Source organism: Athene cunicularia (assembly GCF_003259725.1).
Source record: "Athene cunicularia isolate RWA chromosome 5 unlocalized genomic scaffold, athCun1 chr5_part3, whole genome shotgun sequence".
NCBI lineage: Eukaryota > Metazoa > Chordata > Aves > Strigiformes > Strigidae > Athene > Athene cunicularia.
Window position 1 is genome coordinate 2059827 of NW_020799103.1, and position 25890 is coordinate 2085716.

The 25890-nt window shown below is 38.5% G+C and overlaps 1 protein-coding gene across 12 annotated transcripts in view; it reads right to left on the reverse strand.

Moving 5' to 3' along the window:
- The window catches only part of PPFIBP2 (PPFIA binding protein 2), a 102986-nt gene that overhangs the window by 10671 nt on the left and 66425 nt on the right, over window positions 1-25890 (reverse strand). For 9 of the 12 annotated variants that reach the window (XM_026850727.1, XM_026850728.1, XM_026850726.1 and 6 more), the window contains 12 exons: window positions 24043-24174; window positions 16306-16398; window positions 13637-13745; window positions 12078-12110; window positions 10253-10314; window positions 7656-7731; window positions 5483-5580; window positions 5194-5258; window positions 4865-4933; window positions 4374-4434; window positions 2469-2510; window positions 357-501 (listed from right to left, as the gene is read on the reverse strand). In XM_026850727.1, the coding sequence (XP_026706528.1) occupies window positions 357-501; window positions 2469-2510; window positions 4374-4434; window positions 4865-4933; window positions 5194-5258; window positions 5483-5580; window positions 7656-7731; window positions 10253-10314; window positions 12078-12110; window positions 13637-13745; window positions 16306-16398; window positions 24043-24174 (985 nt within the window). The remainder of the gene's footprint in view (window positions 1-356; window positions 502-2468; window positions 2511-4373; window positions 4435-4864; window positions 4934-5193; window positions 5259-5482; window positions 5581-7655; window positions 7732-10252; window positions 10315-12077; window positions 12111-13636; window positions 13746-16305; window positions 16399-24042; window positions 24175-25890) is intronic. The other 3 variants (XM_026850730.1, XM_026850734.1, XM_026850731.1) reach the window with 2 other exon arrangements.

Here is a 25890-nt window from a genome sequence, read left to right on the forward strand (position 1 = left end):
TACGTTTGCATCTCTAAAACTGCCAATTTTTAGTTACAGATCTGTTGACTTTCAGAAAGCTCTCTCCACAATCTACAGAAGTGTCTTCCCATTCCTTATGCTAGCAGCGATGTCACCAAATTGTATCATCCAATGGAACAGAAAAGAACACTCCACCTGAAACCCAACCTTTACTTTTCAGTGACCTGATGTGGAACATTCTGGTATATTGTTAAAAAAAAAAGAACTTCCCCGAACTGAATCACGTGAAGGTCACAGTCCGTTGTCCTGGCGTAGCAGACTGTACACCAGTAATGTCCTTAGCCCTCAGTTTGCCTTTTCCCTCCCGCATAACCCCCAGAGGCGTGGGCACCTACTCAGGCTCAGGATGCTGTTGTCATCGCTGTCGTTCATGCCACACCCGTCTGGTGAACTGTAGGTTCCCTGCTCTCCGTTCTGTAAGGGTCGGGGCAGCTTTCCTGGCAACGTTTGGTATTTGCTGCCTTTTACGTGTGGCTTACTCTGGGGTTTTTTAGAAGGAAAAATAAAGTTAATAAATACAAAATCAAATTGTGCATAGCATTTGCAGACAGACAGTATTTTAAGAGTTGAGAAAAAGTATTTGACGTTTGTAAAATCATACCACCCCCTCCCTGTTCCTTCTTACAGATAACTGAATATAAATCCAGTAGTTAGCTGACAAAGTTTTCTAGCTAAGACACAGCTTTCTCTTCCTCATCTACCCCTCCCACTTCAGCCAGACTGTGTATTACATTAAAATATATGCTGAGTATTACTTGGTTTTGTCATAAGAATTTTTCTAGCTGTCTCCCTTTCCTCTCGGACCCTGGCACTATATAATAATTAATTTGTTTTTTCCAAGGTCAGCTTTGATAGTGCCAGAAATACATTTAGTTAATTCCCAGCCCATTCGTTGCTCTGTCAATCTTTTCCCCTATTTTTCACCAGACTATGTTTCTGACTCACAGTTGTATCCTGCTGGAATTTAAGCCAAAAGTATTCGTATAACTCAAATTTTTGTCAAACATATTTGCCCACCACCATTAATAACAGTAAAAAAAAAAAAAATCAACAACGAAGTTAGGGTGCAAAAATTTAACTTTTGTAAGAATTAAGATCGCTTTGTATAGATAACATGACAAATGCAAGATTAAAAAAAAATGTATCTAAATATACAGTTGTGAAATAACATAGCTAAATATGTAATTGTCAATTTTATCATAGAATGTAAGGACAAGCTATTCTTTTCATATAAGCCAGGGGAAAACAAAAGGATAGACTGAGCTGTATTTTAGGGCTAGTCTAGCTGCTGGCTACCATTTTTGTCCACGTCAGGCTAAAATAAGAGTCTAACGTACGGCTTGCCTCCAGCTATGGCACACACAGATAGTGTCAGGAGCATGGTGAGGTTGCTAATGCTGGAAGGGCCTGCCTTTAGCCACGGAGCTCCCAGGAGGTGGGCCTCGGACTCTCTATGTTGTATTAGAGGGGAACTGGTCTGCAGGCTTTGCTAAAGTACACTAGCTCAATTTTCCTTGCATCCAACTTTTCAGTGATCAGCTGCTTGAGTTCTTGCTCCTCGTACAAGGGTAGATTAGAATTTGCGTATAAATGTGACAGTTTTGAGCAGAGCAAGATACTTTTCCAGCCAAAGTATGTGTTTCACAGAGGTACTTGTCTACAGTTTTGGAAATGGCACGTTGAGACTTGTTCAATACCGAAACCCAACGGAAAGATGAAGGAGCCATCGCTCTGGTATCCCACAGCTGTCAACACTACAGGCATAGAGAGGCTTTTCCAGGGAAGCAATGAACCTGCAACTCCAACTGACATCAGTGGGAGTGCTGTACACTCAGTGTGTGCTTTGGAGCAAGCTCACACTGGTACATGTTTCTCTATTAGAGAGGAGGTTATGTAGGAGAACTCTGTACTGAAAATCTGCAAAACGTATTTAGTATATGGTATGCTCCTGTTTAGTAACCCCATTCTAATGAGATTGTTTTAAAACACTGTCTGTGACAGGATGAGACACAAAACATTTAATGAGAGAATCACTGGTTTTTCTGTTCTTATTTCAAGGCCCAGAGGGATCTTTGTGATACTGTAAATGCCACCCAGGTTCCTCAGCCCTGCTCCCATACTGGCACCTGAGGAGTACATCCTCACTTGTAGCCAAAATGGTATCCAGTAGAGAAATTGCTACATTACTGTAATTATTATTGCCCTTATTAGATTAGCACTCTGTTTTCTGAAATTGACTGCCTTCGGTTTCTAACCTCACAGAAAAGCTTTCAGATTGAAAAAAGGATTTCCCTCTCAAATCCTTAGCCCTGTTCTCAGAGTCTGTCAGTACTGGAACTATGCAAATATTTTTTTAAAACAAAAATGAATATAAAAATGAAAACACAGCCATACCATCACAGCACATCACAACAGACAAATGTTAAGAGATCGTACAGTTAATATACCTCTTGTTCTACAACAGGCTGTACTGGTTTGCCGTCTACATACTATGGAGTTGCAGGGAGGGTAATTTCAAAGTTTTATGGAAAAAAGCAACAGACAAATGTTAGTATTAACATACATACACAGAACAATCGTAGTCTTATTACTATAGTGATGCTACTTAATGCATTGACAATATATTACAAGGTCTGTTGCCTCTTCATTTCATTTCAGTAAAATATTAAATACTAAATGTGTTTGTTCAAACCCACTACAAAATTCAGTTCCTGTTTTAGGTTTTGTTGTGATCAAAGGAATTTTTTTCTATATTCAGGCTTCTGAGTGGTCGCTTTAGACTTACTTTAATCTGGGAATGTTAACAGTTGTTTAACAGTTAAAAAAATATGAAAATGACATTTAAAAAAAAAAAAAAGAACATACACAATACTGTATGTAGCCAGCTGAAACCATTAAGAGCTGTGATAGAAAAGAACTGATAAAAATACCAGCATGGCTAGGTCAGAGACACTGGTGTGCTTTATTTTATTTTATTTTATTATATTATTGCTGAACGTAATTGGAACTTGAGTTTTGTGCAAAGTAGAATAGTTCCAGCAAACAGTGCTGCTAGCACAGGTTCCGAGTCAGCAAAACAAGTTTTCTTGGCCTTAGTTTGGGTTGTAACTAATTCACATTTAGCCACTCACTCACAGGCATAGGGACATCTCAGTTATTTCACTAAGAAGCCTCATGCCTAAATTAGGGCACACAATTTAAATATCTTGCTGAACACGGGGCGGGCTTCTACAGTTCCCTCGTATCCTTGGTGGTTTCTTCTTCTTCTGTGGACTCTGATGTAATGGACAGAGCAGATTTATAGCCCCAATGTATAGATACAGTCTTATCACATCATATCACGGAGACAAATAAGAGTTTTTGAATTTAAGACAGAAAAATAGTTTAAAAGTTATGAAGAGAAAACAGACCTTCATAAGTTTCACATGGAATGAAATGTTAGTTCTGAACTGATTTGTCACAGGTGTGACCACAATCAAATGGAGTGCAGCACAAATTTCAAACATTCTATTTGGTCACCGTCATCTTCAGAGATTTGAAAAATAAAAAACCCCAAACATTATGAAGAGCTGAAGAACTGGAACAATCATATTACTGGTATCTGTTTTAAATGGCATTGCTGGGTGTGGGTAATCTAGAATTAGGCCTAACCTGAGTACAGAAAGGGTCAGTAACAGTCTCACAAAGCATAATTACAAGTGCAGAAAAATTTCAGTGCACATAATGACAAAACAAGCCTCTGGACCGTAATGTAATGAGACTTTGTAAATTGGAAAGTCTTTATTCAGAAATGGAATTAAGACTTTGAATTAGTAACAGCACTCCTGCTGTTTTAACTACGGCAGCATCACTGCCATCTTCAGGAATGCCATTTATATCAGAAGTCTAAGTTAGGGAGCGACACTCATATTTACATGCAAACACTCAGGAAGGAATCCTACGTGGAAATACCCCGTCCCAATATTTAATTACTTTCAGGATTTGCTGCCTTAACATTTTTAGTGACTCGGAAGTCACAATTATTTAAAAAACACTTACCTATAAACAAAATAATACTGCAGTTCAACAAAATGACTCCTCATTAACACTGTTTGTTGTACTTCTCTTAAATATTTTTCTTTTGGGCAAAAAGCTGAATTTGAGGATGTGTACATATGGGTGTGTCAACTGGTTTGCTTATTCTAAGCTTGTCAATGGGGTAAAAAAAGAACCCAAAGTGTTCTATCATTGGGTTTTTTTTCCCCACATACAATGTTCAAGTTACTATAATACCAAGACTAAAAGATAAGGTATAAATACTCTTTTTGTTTCACATACAGTACACCAGAAATTGCGATTACAAATAAACCAACCTTTTCCAGGGATTCACTCTGCAAGTCTTCTAAACTACTTGACTTTTTTTTCTGTGGAACCCTTAAAATAATGACAAGCAAAAAAGCAACAGTTAATAGACCACGGTACGTTTGCGTGTGCCACAACTACATCATATGACAGCTGTATGTCACGTGATGTCTGCATGTAACAGATCATTCAGAATTAGGAGATTAGTTGCTTCTATTTTTAGCCTAAAACTCATAGTACTGGAAACTGCAATAGATGCAAGTCAAAACCAGCAAGAAGACGTCCTTTGATCAGCAATGAAAGGCAACAAGGCACACTATGCAGTTTTAAACCTTGTATTAGTAGACGGCTTTTTAGAAGCTCTTAAGCAGAAGTAGACAGTAAAAATTCTCTGTGGACAGCAGGCAACATTAAGGAATTTTTAAAATGAAAAAAGGCAGAACTATAAAAACAAATTTCTGGCAGTATGTTATACATTTCAATTAAAGTTACTTGTTTTTACCTATTTATGATTTCCAAAGATTCTTCTTGAGGAGAGGTTAAATTACTCGAAGATACTGGAATGCTTCCACTTTAAATCAGAATAAAATATATTGGTTTAAGTACTACAATACATTTATCTTCTGATATATAAACATGCCAATTTATTTCTGTAATTCAAACCTTATACAACTAAGTATTGCAAAATCCCGTCACAAACACTGTTTTTACTACTACTCAAACCTTCCTGCAAAGCCAAAGAACAGGCAAGACAAGATGCCAACAGTTAAACAGATTAAATAATACAGACTCAGGACAACCCAAACGAAAACCAAGAAGCAAAGGTCTTGCCTGATTTCCATAGCTTTGTGTGGCACTGCAGAGAGCACGGCTGGTAAGAGTTCTCCTGAAGAGCCCTGTGTAAAATACAAACATTTCAAGCCTGTAACTCTAGTGTCTGATTCTGAATCTGTGCCCACACCAAGAAGTACAAAAATTCAGCCAGAGTCTACCTCTCATCTGCATTACTTTGGCTGCTACAGAGAAACCAATACAAACAGATCATATATATTTATCTATCTATATATATGTATATATATCTATATATCAGAATGGCTTCTAAAACATCATTACTAAGTACCTCTGTTTTAAATAATTCTCCTTGAGGATTATTCAAAAGATTCCACTTCCTTAAAGTTGTTTCAAGTTCCTCTTCGCTGCCACCAGAGACAGAAGAGCCTGTGAGCATTAAAGATTAGAAGTAGAAAGGGAGAGAAAGAGGCCAGAAAAATAACGTTTAGGACCATACCAGACAGTCTAATACTTCAAATTCCCTTCAGTCTTCATCTGCCCATGTCGTTTACCAGCCTCTCCGCTCCCCACCCCTCCTCTGGGCTCTGACTCACAACCAAGCTGATTTATATTAGAGCAACAAATTTCCCACTTGTAGCTAAACGCTGTGCTCTGCTGTGAGTAGCTGAGCTCTCTGAACCACTCGAATTCAGAGCTGATGTTCTGAGATAAGTTCAAGTTGGTTTCCTTACTCGCGGGGTATCGCTTCGGGGAGTCCACAGGTTTGAGGTGGTCTGTGTCACAGTGCAGTGCCCCGTGCTCAGTTCAGGGATGAGACTCCCCCAGACACAGGAGCGGTAACAAGCTCATTTGGGCTGTGACAGTGTTGTAGCCATCACAGTATGCACAATCTCAGTATACACTCTGGTTCCTACACGGGTTTTGGGGTTTGTTTTGCTACGCTGGGCATTTTTATTTACCCTGTACTGAAGGTCTGTACTAGCACACATTAGCACCACCGCGCTCCCTGCAGCACCAGCTCCATAATCCAGAGCAGCATGGCTTGTTCCCTGCTTACACACACACAGGTGTGCTCCAAAGCCCAGGTGGACACTGCACTCAGACCTGTACGGCCGGGATGCGGCCAAGGAGAGGGGAACCACGGGGCTACTGCTGAGAGCACCAACTCTTAGGTAAGGGTGGTGTAGCTATCTTGGCCGTTAACCTCAATGTCTCCCAAAGCTGCAGTCGCACCTTTGGTTTCCTTTCAGAACACTTTCAAGTGAGAGATTTTTTTTTTAATGAACATTTGAGAGCTTTACCCAACTTGTTCCCTATTCTTGTGTGTTAAATACAAGTTTCCATTCTGCCATGAGACCTGAAAATACTGTGTGTTAATGTGGTGACGTTCATTGAACAAAACTCTCCTATCAGAAGGTCAAGTTTCCCAGACTATATTTAGTACTGAAAACTAAGGCGGCAAGATCTTCCTAAAACCCAACTCAACTTCCTGCAGCACAGTTGAGAAATGGGACAAAGATTTCTCCCCAGATTTTGAAGTTAAATATAAAATGTGTGTACCAAAGCAACAATCAGGTTTCGGTTGTTCCTTCCAAACCAGAACTTGCCTAGTTGCCTGTCAGGACTTTTCTCAGTGGAAGGGAAAGGCAATAGAACTTATATTCACTGCAACTCTTTTTAGCAAAAAAGAAAAGCAAGTCCTCCTAACAGTATCAAACTGCACCTGAGATTAGCTCCCTTTTTATGAATGCCATATAAAAAACATGACATCACAGGAAAACACTGTGTCATTAACACTAGCTGGGGGCAGCTGATCATTGCTGCCATTCCCGAATTGAACTGCAGTGTAGGAAATCTGAATACAGGATATATTTAATTAATGTTAGTAATCCACTAGTGTGTCCTGATAACATTTTTCACCATAAAAACCAGTTACTCCTAACACAATGGTCACAGGAAACACCACACAAACTTAATACCTATCTGTATACTTTATTCATCTCCTACGGATGCATTACTTTAAATCAAACTGGATGCCATTTTAATTTTGAATAACAGATTCTCGAGAGGGACATAACACAATTTGATAAGAATATGGTAAGCGCATGGCTTTAGCTAATTTGAAGGAACTTTCCTAACTGCCCCTGTGTCAATAAATTCTATGTCTGCACTAGTGTCCTGCTGTTTGCTCCCTCCTTTTCACCCTATTTTGACCTCCTTTGACCCTGTTTTTTTGGTACTGCCTACAGCACAGGGAACAAAAATGAAATCTCCACAAACTACAGGCAACAACACACAAGCCTGGTCAAGACACAGTGTGGTGCTCTCTGTATCTGAAAGAGTGCATACTTACTCTCATAGCACTCCAACATGATACACATCTATGCGTAACAACACACGCATTACTATACACGTATATTTAAAAGGACAACAAATAGCAGTCGCAGTGCATGCAGTGTTAGAAGACCTGATATCAGAAACTTATTCACCAGACATTTTACCGTGAGCTGCAATTATTATCTCCTTGACTCTCCTGTACTGGCTTAGCAGTAGTGTTAACTCCTCTATTCGACGGTCCTGTGAAAAGCATTAAATAAAATCATGTTTAAAATCCTACATTTTTGCCCTGCTGAAACACTGTATTACACACTCATTTCTGTGATTTTGGCCTGCTTTTTCAGAAAGCAGGATCAAGTCTCTCACATGCCTTGTAAGGAAATTCTCTTGGCTTTTATTAGCCATTGTACATAATACTTGCTGGACAGTGTGAAATTATGGCTATATGAGAACCAGAGGAGTTGAACATTACTAGTAGATTAGTTATTTACAGAAACATAATTTGGAAATCTGCTTCTGAGAGTCCAGGGAATATTCTGGAGTTGAACCTCAACTGCCTGAAGTGGGCAGTCATTTGTTGTTTGCTAACATCACACTTTTGTTGTAAAGTAAAGCACGTTTATGTTTTGTATGGTTTAACGGTCTAGGTGTGGCCTTTGCTCCTCTCTTGTAGGGTATGTTCTGCATTCCAACATCTACACTTACTCCAGTTTTGAACACACCTTTCTGAACTTAGGCGGTCCAACCTGCACAGAACCAAAGAAATGAGCTCTCGTGAATGCCTGATGCTTTAGCTGACTCCCCTCTTCCTCCAATACCCAGCGCTCTCCTGTTATGTACAGAAAGCATCTGGAGTCATGTATTCAGGGAGGGCACTTGGCCTTTTGCACACACACAACACAACAACGGGCACTAATCACTGTTTGGATCTGTCATTTCTCTCCTTTCTGTATATGATACTGTGTCCCTGATGATGATAAATCCTCGCTATTGGTCACTAAGTGTGTGATCTTGCAATTTGCACTCTTATGGTTTGTCCTGTTTCTTTGACCTCAGCTCTAAACCATTCCGGTGCAATGATCTGGCCCAGTGCTCTGACTACAGAGCACTGAATACAAACCCAAGCAAGTCATAAAGAACGAGGTTTCACAAGCAGGTGTCAGCAAAGCCACAGAAGCAGAGAAGTGGGCACTGGGGAAAAAAAAATAAATAAAAAAACCTTCCAGGGAAGCTGGCAGGTATTCAGGCGATTATCTGATACTGAGCTGCTGCACTGTCATAGCTAGGTCAGTGTCAAAGAGATTTCAGTTAAAACCTGCTCCAGTACACATGTGGTACATTACAGTCACAGCAGGTATCAACTGAGTTCTAGGAGCAACTGCACAGAAACCAGACCTGTACCGCACTACAGAACGGTAGCTGCTGCTGAGCTCCCGTATACACAAGGCAAGAGAGGCCTAAACCAGACACCCAGTTATCCCAACTCTGGATAGAAGCAATAGGTTCTTCTTCATAGCAAAGAACTGAGACTAACGTACCCAGTGTTTTAAAAGGAAATATGTGCACCACTTACTAGCTACTTAGTTGAGCACTTCTCGTCCTAAATGACACGAGAAAGATTTAGTTATCCCAAAAGCTATTTAGAGCTGTTTTCCCTCAGGAGTAATGTTTTATTTTGTAGTATTACTGAATGTAACAGTTCTACATTAAACTAGTGGGTCAACCATCAGTCCACTAGTTTAAACACTACAGTTTCCAGGGAAATAACCCTCCTCTCCCTGGGAGTATATCCAGATACTAGGACATAAGCAACAATATTTTGTGTTCCCTTCAAATGCAGAAATCTTATGTAGACTTGGAATAATTTTGGCAAGAGATAAAGCCACAACCTTTATTTTCTAGATTTAAATGTTGGCTCTTTGATTTTTTAAGAACTAAAATTTGTTATGAGTCACGTTAATGTTCTCCAGAATTAACACTGCCCTGTCCAGATTCCCCACGTACTAAAGGGAGTTTTTAGGGATGTATATTATTGCCTATTTTATCATACACGAGTGTGTCACCATAAAGGAAAATCCTATGACACCGTTTATTAACATAAAACAAGAATTACAATTTTCTCAAGAACTAATCCCCCTGCCCCCAAAATAGAGAACAATTTACATAGTAAGTCAACGGCATCTGAAGGTGGAAGATTCCACACCCTCCAAGGCTGAGCCCTAAACCCTGCACTTAAATAGTCTGCCTGGCAGGCTAACAGTGACAGGTGATAAGACACAAAATCCGTATTTAGCATTTAAATTGGTTTAATTTCACTCTTCTCCTTTAGTACTTTTTTTGGGTACTTTTAAAAACTCTTTTCTCTTTAAATCCTGGTCCCTTTCTCCCCAAATTTGAGTCTGATTCAAAGGCCACTTTGACTTTATTTTAATACCACAACCTCAACTGGGGATATCAATGCAGGCTGGAAGGTGCAGAGCTGCCAGAGATGAACAAACCTTAGCAATCTTTTTAATAACAGAAAGCAGGAGATTCTGCTCATTACAGCCTTGGCTTTCTACTCCCCTGGGAATCTAATGAGCCTCCCAAGTTCTGCAGTCAGGTTAGCAAGGTCAGGCACACTTTCTATTTAAAAATCAACCTTCTGTCACAGTCTCATGGGATAATTAAAAAATCAGGGCAATAGCACACTCGTAAAAAGCATTTCAGAGATTCAAACCCGTTATTTCATTCTTAGGGAGAACAAGGATTATTTTCTCACCTTTTCTTCGTTTGCAGCCAGTAACGACTCCATTCCTATCTTCAACCGTTGAACTTCTTGAACTAAAAATGTTTTTAAAATGTTATAAGGAAAACATACTTGCTACATTTAGTGTAAACAATACCTGGTTCGTGATACTCTCCTTAGATTCTTGTCAGTAACCAAAACCATGTCAGTGGCATGGAAATGCACTACTCAACTGCAGTTAAAATAGAGCTGTTCAAAAGCTGAACTATTAAAGGCATCGCAAAACACAAACGTGCTGGTTTTGCTTATAAAAGGCTACACGGTACTTTTTTATACTCTAAAAGTCAAGTGATGAAAAAGAAGAAACACTGAGGTTTATTTTGCAAAAGATGAGAGTGTGTTTGCTGTTACATACTCAAGGATATAATTGTAAGTATGATTGAAAATTAGTTACTTTCCATCGGGGAAAAATATTCCCCAGTTTATGAGAAGTAGTTCAAGGACATTCATGAAACCTGGAAATGAAAAACAACAAAACCTATTTTGATATGACGACTTGTAATTTTTTTTTTCTTGTGCCATTTCAGTATGAATAACTAAGTTAAAATCTACACCAAGAGCTAATATAGAATTGCCTCACACACAGTTTAGTGTAAGATAGAGGCTATTCAGGAATGCCATAGTCAAATCAATTAAAACACACTCTCCGAAAATTTAGGAGGTTGTTAATCACGTCATCCTGACTTTGTGGAGCCAAAGCTTTCATTTCTTCCCTACAGGTTATTATTCCTAGCAAGTCCTCCAGTACCAACCTATACTAAATCAAACGTAGATGACGGAGACAGAACCCAAAATACTTTATGTGTTATAACTGCCACTCACGGAATTCATGCTTTGACACTAAACCAGACCTACACTTGTTTCACAAAAGATTATGAAAAACACAGGCATGTTATAGACTATGAAAAACATACGCATGAAGTGAGAGAGAAGAAAGAAAAGAAACAGTGCTAAAGAGCAGCTTAAAAAAAATGTTTTACAACTAAATGTTGAATATACAATGTCACATCTAAATTACTCGCAAAAACTCTAATTAGTTTTTCTTGTAGTGATTCTGAAAAATACACGCTTTGTAATGATTAAGTTTTAAAACATGTAAATGATCCTTGCAAACATTTCTCTTGCAAAAGGGAACACTTAGTAGCACAAGACATGCACAGACACAGCCAAATCAAAAACTAAAGCCAGCAGGCAGTGGGCAAGCAACTGGAAGATTTTTAAAAAGCCATTAAAAATCAAAGTCCTAATTTCTCTTTACAACCATTAGACTTCAAAAAGAACTGGTGTCAAGGTATGTTTAAGTACATTAAAGCAAACTTTACTTAAAATATTTATAACATCATCAAGTATGGAAACATTTTTATTAGGTTGTTTTAAAATGTTTTTATTTAGGTTCTTTTAATTTATTGCATTGATTAAAAAAATCTCAAATCCTTCCCCTCCAAGGAAGGAGGCTTTCAGTTACAGCCATCTTTCCAGATATTATACGGGGTTTACACATGTACAAATAAAAAAAAGGTAAAGATTAAGTTTTGCCTCTCTCAACCTTGACAATGTCCCTTTGAAGTCCAACTATCTGACTTGTGAGCCTCTGCCTTTTTTTTCTGAAGTGAAATCTTACTAAACAGGGCAAGTAGCTGTCTGCTTGCTGCAAGCAATGAAAGCAGGATCTCATGTATATTACAATTAGACAGCCAAATCTAAACAAAGATTGAATTATTGCTGCAGAATGCATCTGAGTTATAATTTGTGTGAAAGGAACAGTGAGATAAAGCCAAAAGTGAATTGCAAGGCTTACGTTTTTCTTTTAGCCTTCTCCTATAAACTTCCTCTACGATGGTAAATGGTGAGAGTCACAATAAAGTATGTAGAAAAAGCACATATTAGATAAATTTTGCAATTTAATGAGAATATGCATTCTAGCATACTACAAATACATTCACATTAGTTTTCAACTTTACTTGGGAAGACCACCCTAAAAATCTGGTAAATCAGTAATTTTTTTTTTTTCAGAAGAATTATTATTGCTGCAAACTATTTCCATTCAAATACAGTTTAAGTGGTTTCCTTCAATGCAGCCTAAAAAAATCTGTACAGGGTTTGATTCTTCTCCCACTGGAATCAAGGCCAGTTTCAGCATGAACAGGAACAGACACATTACTAGAAGTTGAACGATGCTGGGCTCTTGATTTATTGTCACACCACTATCTTTCCTTTGAAATACCGTAAATTATTTGGGAATCTCATGGAAAATACATAATTCTATTAGCAGAGGAGTTTCTCTACAAAACACTGCTGTTAGACAAACATTTCCTAGTTAGACATGCAGTTCTCTACATGCACAAGCTCTGCAGCTGAGTGAAATCAGCACCAAGTTACGTGTTAAGTCACTCCTTTGGAATAAACAACAGTCAAAATACAGAGTCTTAGAAAAAAAAAAACCAACACATCTGCATTAATTTCTGTAAGGAGATTCTTGGTAATCCCTGAGAAAGAGGTAGCATGTAAAGTCACATCTCAATAAGGGCACTCTTTGGAAGCATTAGTTAACACCCCAAAAAGAAGTTAGTGCAGCTAAGCTGATGCACTGCAGTAAACTACACAGAAATATTCCTGCGTGGCTAAGGGTCAGCATTATAGAAGAAAAAGGTCACAAGTATCATACTGCTCTCAGCTCAGCAACTGACAGAAGCTCCAAGGAGTCAACCCTTCAGAGAGCTGTAACACCACTGGTTGAGACCAAAGGCTAAACAAACGAGTTTATTTGGCACTGGCCTGTATCAACAGTGCAGATTTAAACCAGAAACCTGCAGTATCATAGAATCATAGGACAGCCCAGGCTGGAAGGGACTTTGACAGACCTTCTGTCCAACCTTTCATGGGAGAGGGAGCCTAAATGAGATATAGTCCTGAAGAAAGGAAAAACGTGAGTCAATGACTATATTTTAGGATGTTTGGGCATTTAAACATTATGCTTAGCTACTCCTATGACTTTTTTTTTTTTTTTTCCCCTTAAAAAATGGAAGCTGTAAAGATTTTTCAAAGAAACTTTGACGGTATACACAAACAATATATTCCCACTCAACTATGATGATTCTTTCAAATTATAAATAAAATTTCAGTGTCCTTAGAATACTTATTGAAATTTGTGCCACCTCTAGATTGGGATATTATTTCATACGTTGAAGGCCTCTACTTTACTAGAAGACAAAATAAATTTGCACCATTTTTCCTCCCCAAAATAAATTCTATCAATTCATTCTTCTATCTCCTTGTATTCCTTTGAAATACCGAGCCAAGCTGCTAGCAAAGTGAAGTTAAAGTAGGGGTTTGGATGTTTACTTCCCCTCCTCTTACCTCTTTCTGCCACTTCACTATGTGATGAGGTCCTCGAGAGCTGACTTTGTAAGCGTTCTATTTCTGCATCTTTGAGAGCTAATTGTTCTTGAAGCTGGGCTATCTCAGCCTGAAAGAGAGTACAACAAATTCAGAATAACATTGTCACCCATCCTCTTGGATTCTTTCCCGTGAACTACAAGACTTCAAAGCATAACACTTTACTTTGACTGATGTCCTGTTCCCAATTCAGGCCATTTCATAAACCATCTAACTACCGTACATACTTCATGGTGTTACTATTCTATTCCTTTTACAGAAGCTCACCTTTTCTAATGCAATTAGCTCTCATTGAGGAGAGACTTACAGAAAGATACAATTTTCAAGGATTTACATAAGTGAAGAAACTCTGGAAAGCTCTAAATGCTGTAATGCTGGTCATATAATAATGACTGTTATAGGGCAACTCCTGAGTTCTGCGTGAAGACCACTAAAATATAACAGTGCAATATAAATAAAAAATATACTGGTTTTTAATGCTAGTTACTACTTCTTAATATAACTGAGAATCTACTAATGCTGAGCCCTGCTCTCAGCAGGGTAACAAAACTGTTATTCCTCACATCAGATTCTACAGCGAACAGGCTAGAAGCAAAGCATGGCTTGGGAAACAAACACACACACGTTACAAAATACCAGGGGTTCATTTACATGAACTGCAGTTTGTGCTGCCACTAGATTGGGCTGGAATATCACACACTAAAGGTCTCAACAATACAGAGGGAGAATTCTGGGACTGTTAAACTCAAAATACAGTGACTCAGTTATTTTTCCTATATATGAGAAAAAAACCTCTCCACAGCACACTTTACTAAGTCAGTAGCTTCATTAAGATTTTCTTCAGCAGCCTATTAGAGCTTCTATGTATCAACATTCTGCATTTCCCCCAGCAAAGGCATATCAAACCTCTTTGTAGCTAAAGGGAAAAAAAAAAACAAACCAAACCAAAACACCCAAAAAATCATTTATGTGACCACTTTCTTAAAATACTAAAATAAAGCAGGAAAATATATAAAACACCAAACATTACCCAAACAGGGGAAAACATGGACTAATTTACTCTAAAATCCAAACCTATTTTCCCCAGCAAGCATGCAGCTGGATGGCAGCAAACGATCACTGCTCTGCCTGCAATTCCATACGGAATAGAAGAATCTGCCTTGCTGCATCTCTGAAGGGCTCCTACACTTCACTTCCCAGTGACTAATATGCTTTTTATATCCAGCCGTGGAAATATCTCAATTTCTCATCTAAGAAGTTGAAGCAACAGGAAGACAAAAGCTGCAGACCTCTAAATACCAGATTTGGATTTGCTTCCCCTGGTCTATTTGATCTCATAGTTCTTTTAAATGCCGCCTTCTCCTTTAATGTCTCATTCCTGTCATCACTATGATGATTTTTCTGCTTCCTCTCTCTTTCCCTGTATTCTTCTTTCTTTCTAGTCCTCCATCTTCTCTCACTCAATGGGTTTTACGATTCCTCTTTCTTATTTTCATTCTGCTCCTACACTTTTCATAATCTTTATCTGTCTGGGCAGCTGGCCACACACTGCCTGAGAAAATATTTTCCCAAAGACTGTTCATATCCACCATGTCAGAGAGAACATTTTCAAGGATACAAGAGGTATTATCTTAATAGGGAAAAAAGACACGATAGCAACATTTCAACATTCGCCCAAGAATTTTCAAAAGAAAGAAATGCTAATACAAATAATAGCTGTCTGTCATTTTGGGATGAAGCTGTAAAGTATTATGAAAAGAACTCAGTTTAATATGAAATGTTTTTCCAAGATCCAACCACAACTCAAAAAAGTCAGTCATTCGTATGAACGGGGATTATAGTACTACACAAATGAAAGGAGATGCAATTACAGCACAGAAGTGTACCTCAACAGGGAAAAACAATAAGGTGGTTTTTAATCTAGTGAAAAAGGGCTAAAAATTCAAACTAGAAATAGTGTGCAACTGTTTAACAATGAGAATGTTCAAACAGAAAATTAATTTTCTGGGAAAATGATGAAATGTTTCAAATGTTGAGTTTCTCCAGGTTACAATCCAACAGCTTTCCAGGGTTTAAGGTCAACAGAAGGGTAAGCAGCTATGCACTTTGATATACACAAAGTCAAAGCAGATGATCTAATGGTGTATTTTGAGTTTAAAGTCTATTAAAATAAATTCCACAGTAAGTGAACACCCAACCAACTTTGCATGTCTCTTCCCTTCAGTGTGGAAAGCATATTCCACAGAGGCCTGTCACCATTACACAAATAAAAGACAGAAAACCTTCACAGAGGGCTTCTCACAGCACAGGACTTTCCTAAGTCAAAATGCCTTTTTTGGGTTTGGTTGGGTTGGTTTGGCTTTTGTTTGTTTGTTTGTTTGTTTTTTTAAATAAGAATTACAAAAGGGTAGAAGACTGGAAACTGTAGGGAGGTAGCAAAAGGCACAAAAAGAAGCTGCAAAAACTTTAAACCAAAATACTTATTCCAAAGATGGTTGCAGAAAACTTGACTTTATAGTAGGCCCTGACACAAGGCAACCCTACATAAAGTAAACATTGATGAGAAGTGGAGCATTTTTCTTTCCAGCTGAAATAAGTCTGTCATAGTAAATGCCAAGTATTCTGCTTACTTTAGTTGCTTTTAATTTCCACTCGTATTGATTCCTTTCATTTTCCAGTTCTTCTACTTTAATTTTGAGGTGTCTAAGTTCCTGTAGCAAACCCTGCAAAGGAAGAACAGCAGCTAAAAGTAAGATTTCTCTGGTAGATATTAATTTTTCATTGTCCTGAAATAGTGATCATGCATGAACCACACATTAATGAACACAACCACACATTAAAAACTGTGACCTAGGCTAAGATGACAAAAACTGAATTAAGAGATGAGGAATACTTCCTCAAACCCTCCGCTTGTTATGAACAAATTTCTTAGTCATATTAAGGAAGATAGTTGAGCCTCGTGAAGTCATGTGTCTTGAGGGGCTCTTTTGGATTTCCAGCCACTCGGAAAGTAAACAGATATGTGCAGTGCTAAAATATTACTAGCTTTCATTAAAGTGACAGTCCGCTCCCCAAAAAGCTGTTTAAGCTACTTACCAAGAAAAACATCACTCAGCCTAAAACTAGCAAGTTACAGGCATTTAATACCAAACACATACAGTCAAATACGACTACAAATACACTACTTTCACCGTTGATGTTTGCCACTTTGCAAACTGAGCTGATGCAGCCTAGAGCTGCAGCCAAGCAGGGTTCCTACCATTCCCTGTTTATTCCTCTGACAAAGTTGTCTCTTAAATGTCCCTTTTCCTTTTACCTGGATAGAACCGTATCTTATTGTTCATTCCGATGGACAATATTATTCAATCCTTGATGGAACACTGACAAGACCAAATGTTTTAAAATGAACCGAAGAAAGAAAAAATTTGGCAGTGTAACCCAATTTTGGAATCCTGTATAGTATCTACATTAAACAGCCATACTAGTATCTTGGACTAAAGTAACGTTTCTTTTGAATGACTCCCGGATTATTTCTCCAATGTGCAGCTTGTCCTGTAGTCTACACTTCACTACTCAGTTCTGGACAGAGGCAAGCTCAGAAACAGCAGCACTATTTTTCACAACAGGCATCATACCCAAATGAGCTATTTTTGTAAAATAAACATATGAGAAAAATTATGGAAAAAATCCCTCACAATATAAACAGATTACATATAAAATGAGTTCTGGGGATCCAAATTTTAACTAAAGAAAAGCGGCAACTAAAGCAAACTGATTTAAAACCAAATATTAAAATGGGCTTTTTCCAGCATACCAATATCATTCCACCTTCAGTAAATTTAAGCAGTTTAGGCAAAGTCGCTTTTATCTTGAAATGTGACATTTTTGATCAAATACAACTCAAATCTGTGATGTAAATGCAAAAATACTTTTCTGATAACTGCTAATGTCAGAGAATAAACTAAAATGTGTTGGTTTTGCTGTTTTAAAGGTACAAGCAGATTATTTTTATTATGGCTCTTTTCATTCACTTTATCATTAGAAAAACAAAGGATACATTTCAGATACTCTTACCTGAAACTGTATTTTTATACCCGTGTTAAACTAAGATATTTAGGAATTAATAATCTGTGTTCAGAGGACTGGTTAAGGTGCACCATCATGCACAGCTAGGGTGACATTACTGTGAGGAAAATCAGCAAAATACCAGACCATGCTAGCATGCTTCATATCAAACAGACAAATCTCAACTACGGAAAAAAAACCCCAACAACAACCAAAAACCAAAAGCCAGAAATCAAAAAACCCCACACCACACCAGCACTACAGACCCACAAGCGAAATGACAATTGTAAAAAATCTGAGAAAGGTGAGTGGGTCTTACAGATATCTGTGCTTTAGCAGACAGACATCAACGGTGACCAAGTTTGTCCCAATAACTGTGGGTGGGTTTGTTTTTTTTTGGTAATTTTTATGACCACCTCACTCTTTGCTAACAAAGATTAATGCCAATAATTCACAACGTAGTTCTGGTTAGTGGAATTTAGTTTCTGCAAGAGAACAGAAGAGGCAATACACAGGCTTCTGCTAAGGTGAACTTCTCGTACATCACACCGAGAACAATTCTTCTGGCTGAGAGTCTCTACCACTGATCTTGGACTAGATTGAGGACCATTAGGTGTCAGGTCTGGCTTCCTATCTTGAGACATTCTTTCTTGGATTCTATTATTAATTTCCAGCTGCAGTCTACACATCTGCTCCTGTAGCTCACTGATCAGGTTCACTACTGACTGAAAACATGGGAAGAAAGGACAAAGAGACAAAAAAAAAAAAAAAAGACAGGTGAGAAAGCAAATGATGCAAAGAAGATATTTCTACAGTTGCAGCACAAAAAAATACGTGGAGCACACCAAAGGCAAACTAAAAAAGACAGATGATGTGTTTCCCTTCTGATAAAGTCTATGTGAATGGGTATAAATCTGGAATATTGCACAAAGCTACAATTTAAATAGAACAGAATCTATATTCCAGACTATTTTATGATTCTGATTCTAATGTGAAGATCAGAATTTGGCCCCTCATTTTTGGAAACATAGTCACGTGAAGTCCGATATCAGGAAAAATGGGAACATATTTTAATATGCTGTCTCAGAGGCACACTTTTGCTGAAATGGGTCTTGATTACTTTCATTCACACAGCCAAATCATCCACTAGGATGAAATTGCTAAGTGCTCAGTTGGGGCCATAACCTACTCTCTCACAATTTACACTCAGAATTTACCAGTAAAGTAATTCTGTTTCCAGGTCTAGCATGGGTCAGAAAAATAACTCCATTACCTAGCTTGCTAGCTAGGCAGTATATTGTCAGGGGGAAAGAGTTAAGCAACACACAGAGGAGGAATCAAAGGGATACCACAGAATAAAAAGTAATGAATTTGAAGTGCATCAATTTGCTGGCCACAGCTTCTTGGATTTGTGTGTATCAGTGATATACACAAAAATATCCAGCTACAGAAAGCAAAGCAAAGTATTAAAATCTAGATAACATTTAATTTAAACTCCCTAAAAGCAGTAGCATATAGTGCTGGGTTTTTTCCTCAGGTATTGTGATTTTGGACTGTCTTTCTCTTAAGTTTCAAGAACATTAACAACATATGTTTTGTGATTTATCAATCTACTCAAGTGGAATAAATCTGAGGAAATCCATCTCCCAAAGGAGTGAAAAAGATTTTAGTGCACAGAACAACAGATGACATAGCATTTTTTTATTCCCCCCCCCATTTTCTTCATTACAACGCAGATCAGTCCTCCTGTTATCTCAAAGCTAGGGAACAGCTACTACAAGGACAGGACACTATTCCAACCAGGTAAATATTTAACACAACCAATCTCAAACTGCATCAGCATCCACAGTCAACTTCAGACGTTCACAAAGATTTCCTTTCAAAAGTGTATGTATCAGTTCAGTAAAAGAGTTTCATATAAATTAATTGATTTTCTAGGGCGCTGTGCTTAAGACAAAATTCAGAAAAGCCGTTGTATATCTTTTACTCTATACATATTATTCTCAATCAGGATCACAATGTCTGATGCTCATCCTCTTTCATCCAGCAAAGCTTCAGTGCACATAAATAAGGATTAGTTCCATAAACAATCAAAAAATTTAGAAAGAATACTGGGCCATAGCGTACCGACTCTGCAATAGCCAGTCTTTTACAGGCTGACATGTTCTGCCAGGGCTGCACAGGGTAAGAAAAGCTCCCCTAGGGGAAACCATATCCTTTATGTTCAGCAGCTACATTAGTCACTTTGCAGCAACACGGCAGGAGCCTGGTGCGGAGAACATCTCCTGCTAACTCATCCTCTCATCAGAGCACTGCAAAGCAGAACACCCGTACTACTAGCTGTATTTCCAGTTGAGATACTATCCACAACCCCTCCATCTTCCATGCTTGGATTTTGTTTCTTTTTTACCACCTTGTCCACAATCAGACACCTCACTGAGCAGTAACAACTGGAGATTTGAATCGTCAGGACACACGTCCATCTCCCTTGCTTTCTTTTAAGGCTTTAGTTTGTACTTGTCTTTGGTGGAGAACACTGTTAACCCATGCAAGGTTCTGAAGAACCACTGCTCAAACAAGATGCATGAACTTTTGAGCACAAACTGACAGCTGCTCCACTTATAGCAATGTGGGAGAGTTCAGAAACATTTCTGCTGACTTCTTGTAATTCTTTTCTCTTTTGCTTCACATCAAAAATGGGAATGGGAAATACTCTGGCGTCCAGAGAGGCTTCCCTCAGGGCAAACATGACAGTACAGCAATGGCAGAAATCCTTATCCCAGTGAAGGATAAGGGAACTATGGAAGAGAAAGAGATGAGCTCCAGCTGCAATATCTGCCTTTACAGTTGTTCCTAGCTTCAAGATAGAAAAAAGGCTTCTCATTTTTAAGATTCTTTCACAGCAGGAAAATTTATTAACACCAATATACTAGATCTTGAATATGATTCAGGTGAGACAACACACCAAACTCCCCACTGGGCAGTCAGTGGCTCACCGACCCAAGTTTCTTTGAAATTGCAATTAACTCTGCACTACATATTTAATTCAGTAGTGCCCACACAAAAGCCACAGAACACTTCCCAACAGCTTATAGCAAACTTCAAATCCTCAGCACGAAAAAGTAAAAACCACAGAATTTATCCCATGCTAAAAAAAAAAAAAAGTAGGGTAGAAAAAGGGTTGTTAAGCAAGTTGAAATGGAGAATTACTTCTGCAGTCTCCGGATACTGATAGAAGGTCTCTTCTGTCCGTGTTCAGAGCACGCACACGGGCTGCAGTTAATCACTTGACAACGCTGGTTGCTCATACCTTGCTACATTAAGAAAGGCTATTTCCAAAATTTTTAAGGCTTCTCCAGTAAGAGAAAAACTACATAAGCTCCCTCAGGTGGGATTTCAGAAACCTCCACAGCATCACTGTGGCAAAAGCAGAACATTATTCCACAAAAAAGGAATTAAAACGACAAAGACAAGAGCGAGACGGTCCATTTACAAACAGCTCTTCTCCTAGCCCCTGTGTTTTCTATATAAATAAATGGCACTTTAAATTTAGCCTGTGCTTTTGAAGAGCCAGAGACAAGTGGCATTCAGTGTTGAAATTAATACCTTTGAGAGGAGGTTAGAGATGCTTGATAAACTCTTTGCTGCTAACTAAAACCAAAACTAAACCACAGCTGCACAAGATAAAGTGAAATGAATCTGACACATTAAAACTTGCTCATATTTGGAAGGATATCTTAATTTGCTTTGCTTCCCCCCAACCAGAGAAATAATTCTATAGATAAATTCTGTGTGACTGGAAACAGCTGCTGTGAAGTAAGCCGACATTAGAGTACAGAGCAAACATGTTTTAGCTGAATTATTCTGCAATGTCACATTTAATTTTAAACTTTTAAAACCCCGTTATTATATTTAGAAATGGCAGGGTAGACGTGGAGTATAATTTACAAGCTGTTTAAAATGGCTTAACTACTACATGCCTCTAACACAGGCACTAAAGCGAAAACTGAGGCCTATTACTTCTGATAGCAGCAAATCTATCAAATCACTGTTCTGTTCACCTGTTAATCCTAAAATCAGTCTTGAAAGCTTCAACTGGCCAGCTGCAGTCTGTAAGAAAGGCTCTAGCTCTGCCACCCATAGCTCTGTTCCACCTACATAAAAATACTAACCGCTATTTGAGGCATTATACGCTGCAAGAGCACACTGTAGTAGCCTCGACATTCAGAGCTACAACTGCAGCAAGATTAATTTCATTTGGTCACCGTCAGTTTGGAGAACTGTCTCACTCCGAAACAACTGGATTAGCACAACACGGCTGCGTGTGGGTAAACAGCAGCAATCTAAAGGTAGACTCTGAATATGTAAGAGTGGATTAGTCCGGCAGTGGAGGCAAGGATTCAGGCAGACACCCAAACTATCACTGAATTTAAGCAGCAGCTGTAGTGTAACAGCACAAAGAAAATATATTAATAAATTTTATTCTGATGTTTGAAATTGTGTTTGATAGATTAGTAAAATTTACAGTAAAAGATGCTGCAAAATAAGGTTAAAGCATTAGAATTTAAGTAAGCATCCAATTTGACGGAAAGCAACCCCTGTTTACATTGACAGATTGGATTAATGCTTATTTGGGACAATCCAAAATAATTTTTTAAATGGCTCAACAAGCAAACAAAAATGTTGTTTATTTCCCACTTTACTTACAACACCCATTTTCCTTGCTTTGCATACACAGGTCTGTGACTTTCAACAGGCCAGAAATCTAATCACACCTTGGGGTAGTTAATAATTCAGCGCATATTTAACACAATGATTCTCAACTTTACCATCAGATTAGAATCCTTTTCCATCTCAGCAGGAACGTTTCCTATCACTCAGCAATACAACAAAGGCTCCCGGGCCAACAAAGCTCAACTTTTCCATCTAAGGGGAACACACACCTTGTTGCAGTGGCAGAAGAATTTCAGAGGCCATAGCCTCACCCTCATCACAGCCCCAGCCCTACTGGGTGGTTCAAAGTCCTGTCAATGCAAATGCACGCAGACACCTTGCTGCCTTCTAGGAGTCAGGCTGGCTGGGCACGTCCTGGTGCTGGTGTTTGCCACCAACTGGGAAGTGCTGAAGGCCTCTCGGGCAGGCGGCTGCTGGGAGCAGGCTGCCATCTGTAGCAGTCGGGCGCTGCACAGACCTGCTCAGATTTACACGTAGTGTGAGACTGCTTAGGCCTTCTGTACTCAGACACTGACAATTATGGGTGAAAGAGCTTGAGAAGGCCCCCAGATGGTAAAAACAGCAGCTGCTGCCTCTCTGGCTTGCAAACGCTGCCAGAAATTGCTCTCTTTAAGCTATCTTTTAATCTCTAAAGAAAACTTCAGAGGATAAATAAGTCAAAAAACAAAACACACCCCAAACATATTATATCACTGCAGGTAAATTACTTATACATAGTTATTGAATATTCCAATAGCAACATTACGGGGAACAGTTTTCCAACACTGCCTGGATTTCAAATTCTCCTAAGTCAGTGCGGAACGTGCCACTGAGTAGGGCAATACCTGGCAATTCCTAAGAATTACTCTCTTCTGTAATCACTTTCCTTCCCAGCTTTCACCTGCTGCTTACTGCCATGAAATGGATGTTGTTCATATGATTCCCTGTTCCATACTCTCTTTTTCAATCAATGTAGTAAAAAGCAAAGCTTCTTTGATATCCAGAACTCTCCACATCCAAAGAGGAGTAAGGATTAGAATTGCCTCCAATGCATGTCATTTTTTGTGCACTATTTATTATGTAATCACAGGGAGAAAGGCTCATTTGAGGAAAATGCCCTGGACCTTCTCTCCCTTCTCAAGTGCCATGGATGCATTAAAAATCACCAAGGGTGATCATCTAAGTTTTTGTAGCACCCCTGAAACTACTTAGCTGACAGTCTGTCCTATAAACGAGGAAAGAGCAGAGCTCTGGTAGGCCTCACACGGCCATGCCAGTCCAGCTTCTGGGAAAAGGAAAGGGTTAAGTGAATGCCAGCTGTAATGTATGTTTCTGGAAGGCACTTTGTGCCTTGATTAAAGCCAAACAGCAGCCTCTGAAGTATAATGAGAGAGGGGAAAAGAAACCACATCCCAAAAATGCATAATCATACTCCTCACCGAGTTCACAGGATCAATGATACGGACTGTGCTGTAAGCATGGAAAATCCTACTGCATGCTGATTTCAGCTCTAAAGCTCAGGTGTGTGACAGCATAGACTAGACACAACAGGAAAAAAAAAGAAAACAAGCTCATAAAAACCCCCTCACCTCAGCTTTGTTCTTTTTCTCTTCATATTCACTCTGTTCCTTTTCCATACCAACCAGCTTAATCTTCAGGTCAGAAACTTCAGCCATTAAATCTAATTTCTGAGTCTCTAGTGATGTTCGACTTAGCAACTCCTGAAAGCAAAGCAGAACATTTTCTTCAGTTATTTATTTCAACACTCTCAGAATGCTACATGATTTATTGGCAGACCCATAGAAAAGTCTCTACTCCAGTGTTTAACTCTTTCAATACTAAAGCAAAATGATTCTCCTCTTCAAAGGTCACTGTTACTGCTTTACAATGCAAAAAAATGCAGCAAGATAGATTTGATGTAAGCATTTACTGCAGAGAGAAAAAAACTAAAAAAAAAAAAGGAGCAATTGGCAAATTTATATGAAAGCAAATTTTTCTACGTCTCTTCACGGTGTGTATACTTTGAACTGTGTGTTTCTCAAGCTCTGCAGCTCTTTTCACCTAAATGTTCTCCCATGTTAATCAATAAAGTACTGCATCCCCCCTCCCTATTTCAACAAAATGTGTGGCAGAGTTAATCCCCAGACAAGACACGAAATCAGAAAACAATACTGAGACTGAACAAACAGAAACCTACATAATACCACATGACACGTTACAAAACAGTTGGCTACTATTGAGAATACTCATCAGACAAAGCTACGTTTTAGTATTACATTGAAACATTTTAGAACCTCTTATCCTGTGTTTTTCAATAAAGAGTGAGCACCCCAACCAAAATAGAGTACCAAAGAGAAGCAATATTTCTGCAGTCATGCTAACAGTACTTGAACGTTTACACCATGTAGTACTTTTGAAGGCCACACACTGTGGAGGGAACAGCAGTGAGTGAAAAGTGGTATGCCCTAACTGGACTCCAAGAGGCAATGTCTAAACTGAGTAACAGCGTAAAGAAGAAACAATCAGCCATGACTTTTGCTCGTGTGCCCTAAATTTGTTTTTCAGATTGCAGGGAAAGGCATACTTTGGACAGAGAGATATCACTGCATCTGGAAAACATTCAATACTCATACCTTCATTGCATCTTTCAGCTTTCGAGAAAGCCGAAGAAAAAAAATCTTCCAAAATTTAACAGAGTGTGTTATATATATAAAATGTTTCTGTTGGCCTCCATTTTCAAAGAGAAAAAAAAAAAAAAATCCATTCAGGAGTTTAAGCCTTACTGAAAAATCAATATGTAACTTTCCAAGAGTCTAATTATTTTTTGCAAAAGAAGACAGCTTTCTACATAGTTAAAAAATGTTATGCTAATTCATAACTCACATTAGTGTTTTGATCATATGAAACACACTGAGGAACCACAGCAGATTCTGCTTGAATTACATGGCCATGACTTAACTGAAGTTATTCTGCACCTATGCTGATGTCACTGAGTGATGAGAAACTGCCCTGTCCATCACTCTGTTCTCATCTCTTCCTCTTCCACAAATTGTACAGTATATTGTAGACCATGGCTTGGAGCCAAGGAAGCCACAAGGGTTATTTTAAAAATTATACAGTTAAAGTTTATTTGGAACCCAAATCTGCTCTACATGTAAATTGTTTTAGTCTGGTGGGAAATACTGCCCAAATTAATAATAGCGCTAAACTTGCATCTGCACTGCAACACCAATTATCCAAACCACCCACTATTCCCAACACCATGCCCATTCCTGCTGACACTGACAATGATATTTGTGCATGGATGGGAAAATAAACAGAAATGTAGCCTCATGGTTTTTGTTTTTTTTTTCTCTCTGACGGAAATAAATGAAGCACTAATCAAGAAAAGGTAGTGCACTGACTTCTTTTAATTGAGAAACTGTTAAGAGGCAGTC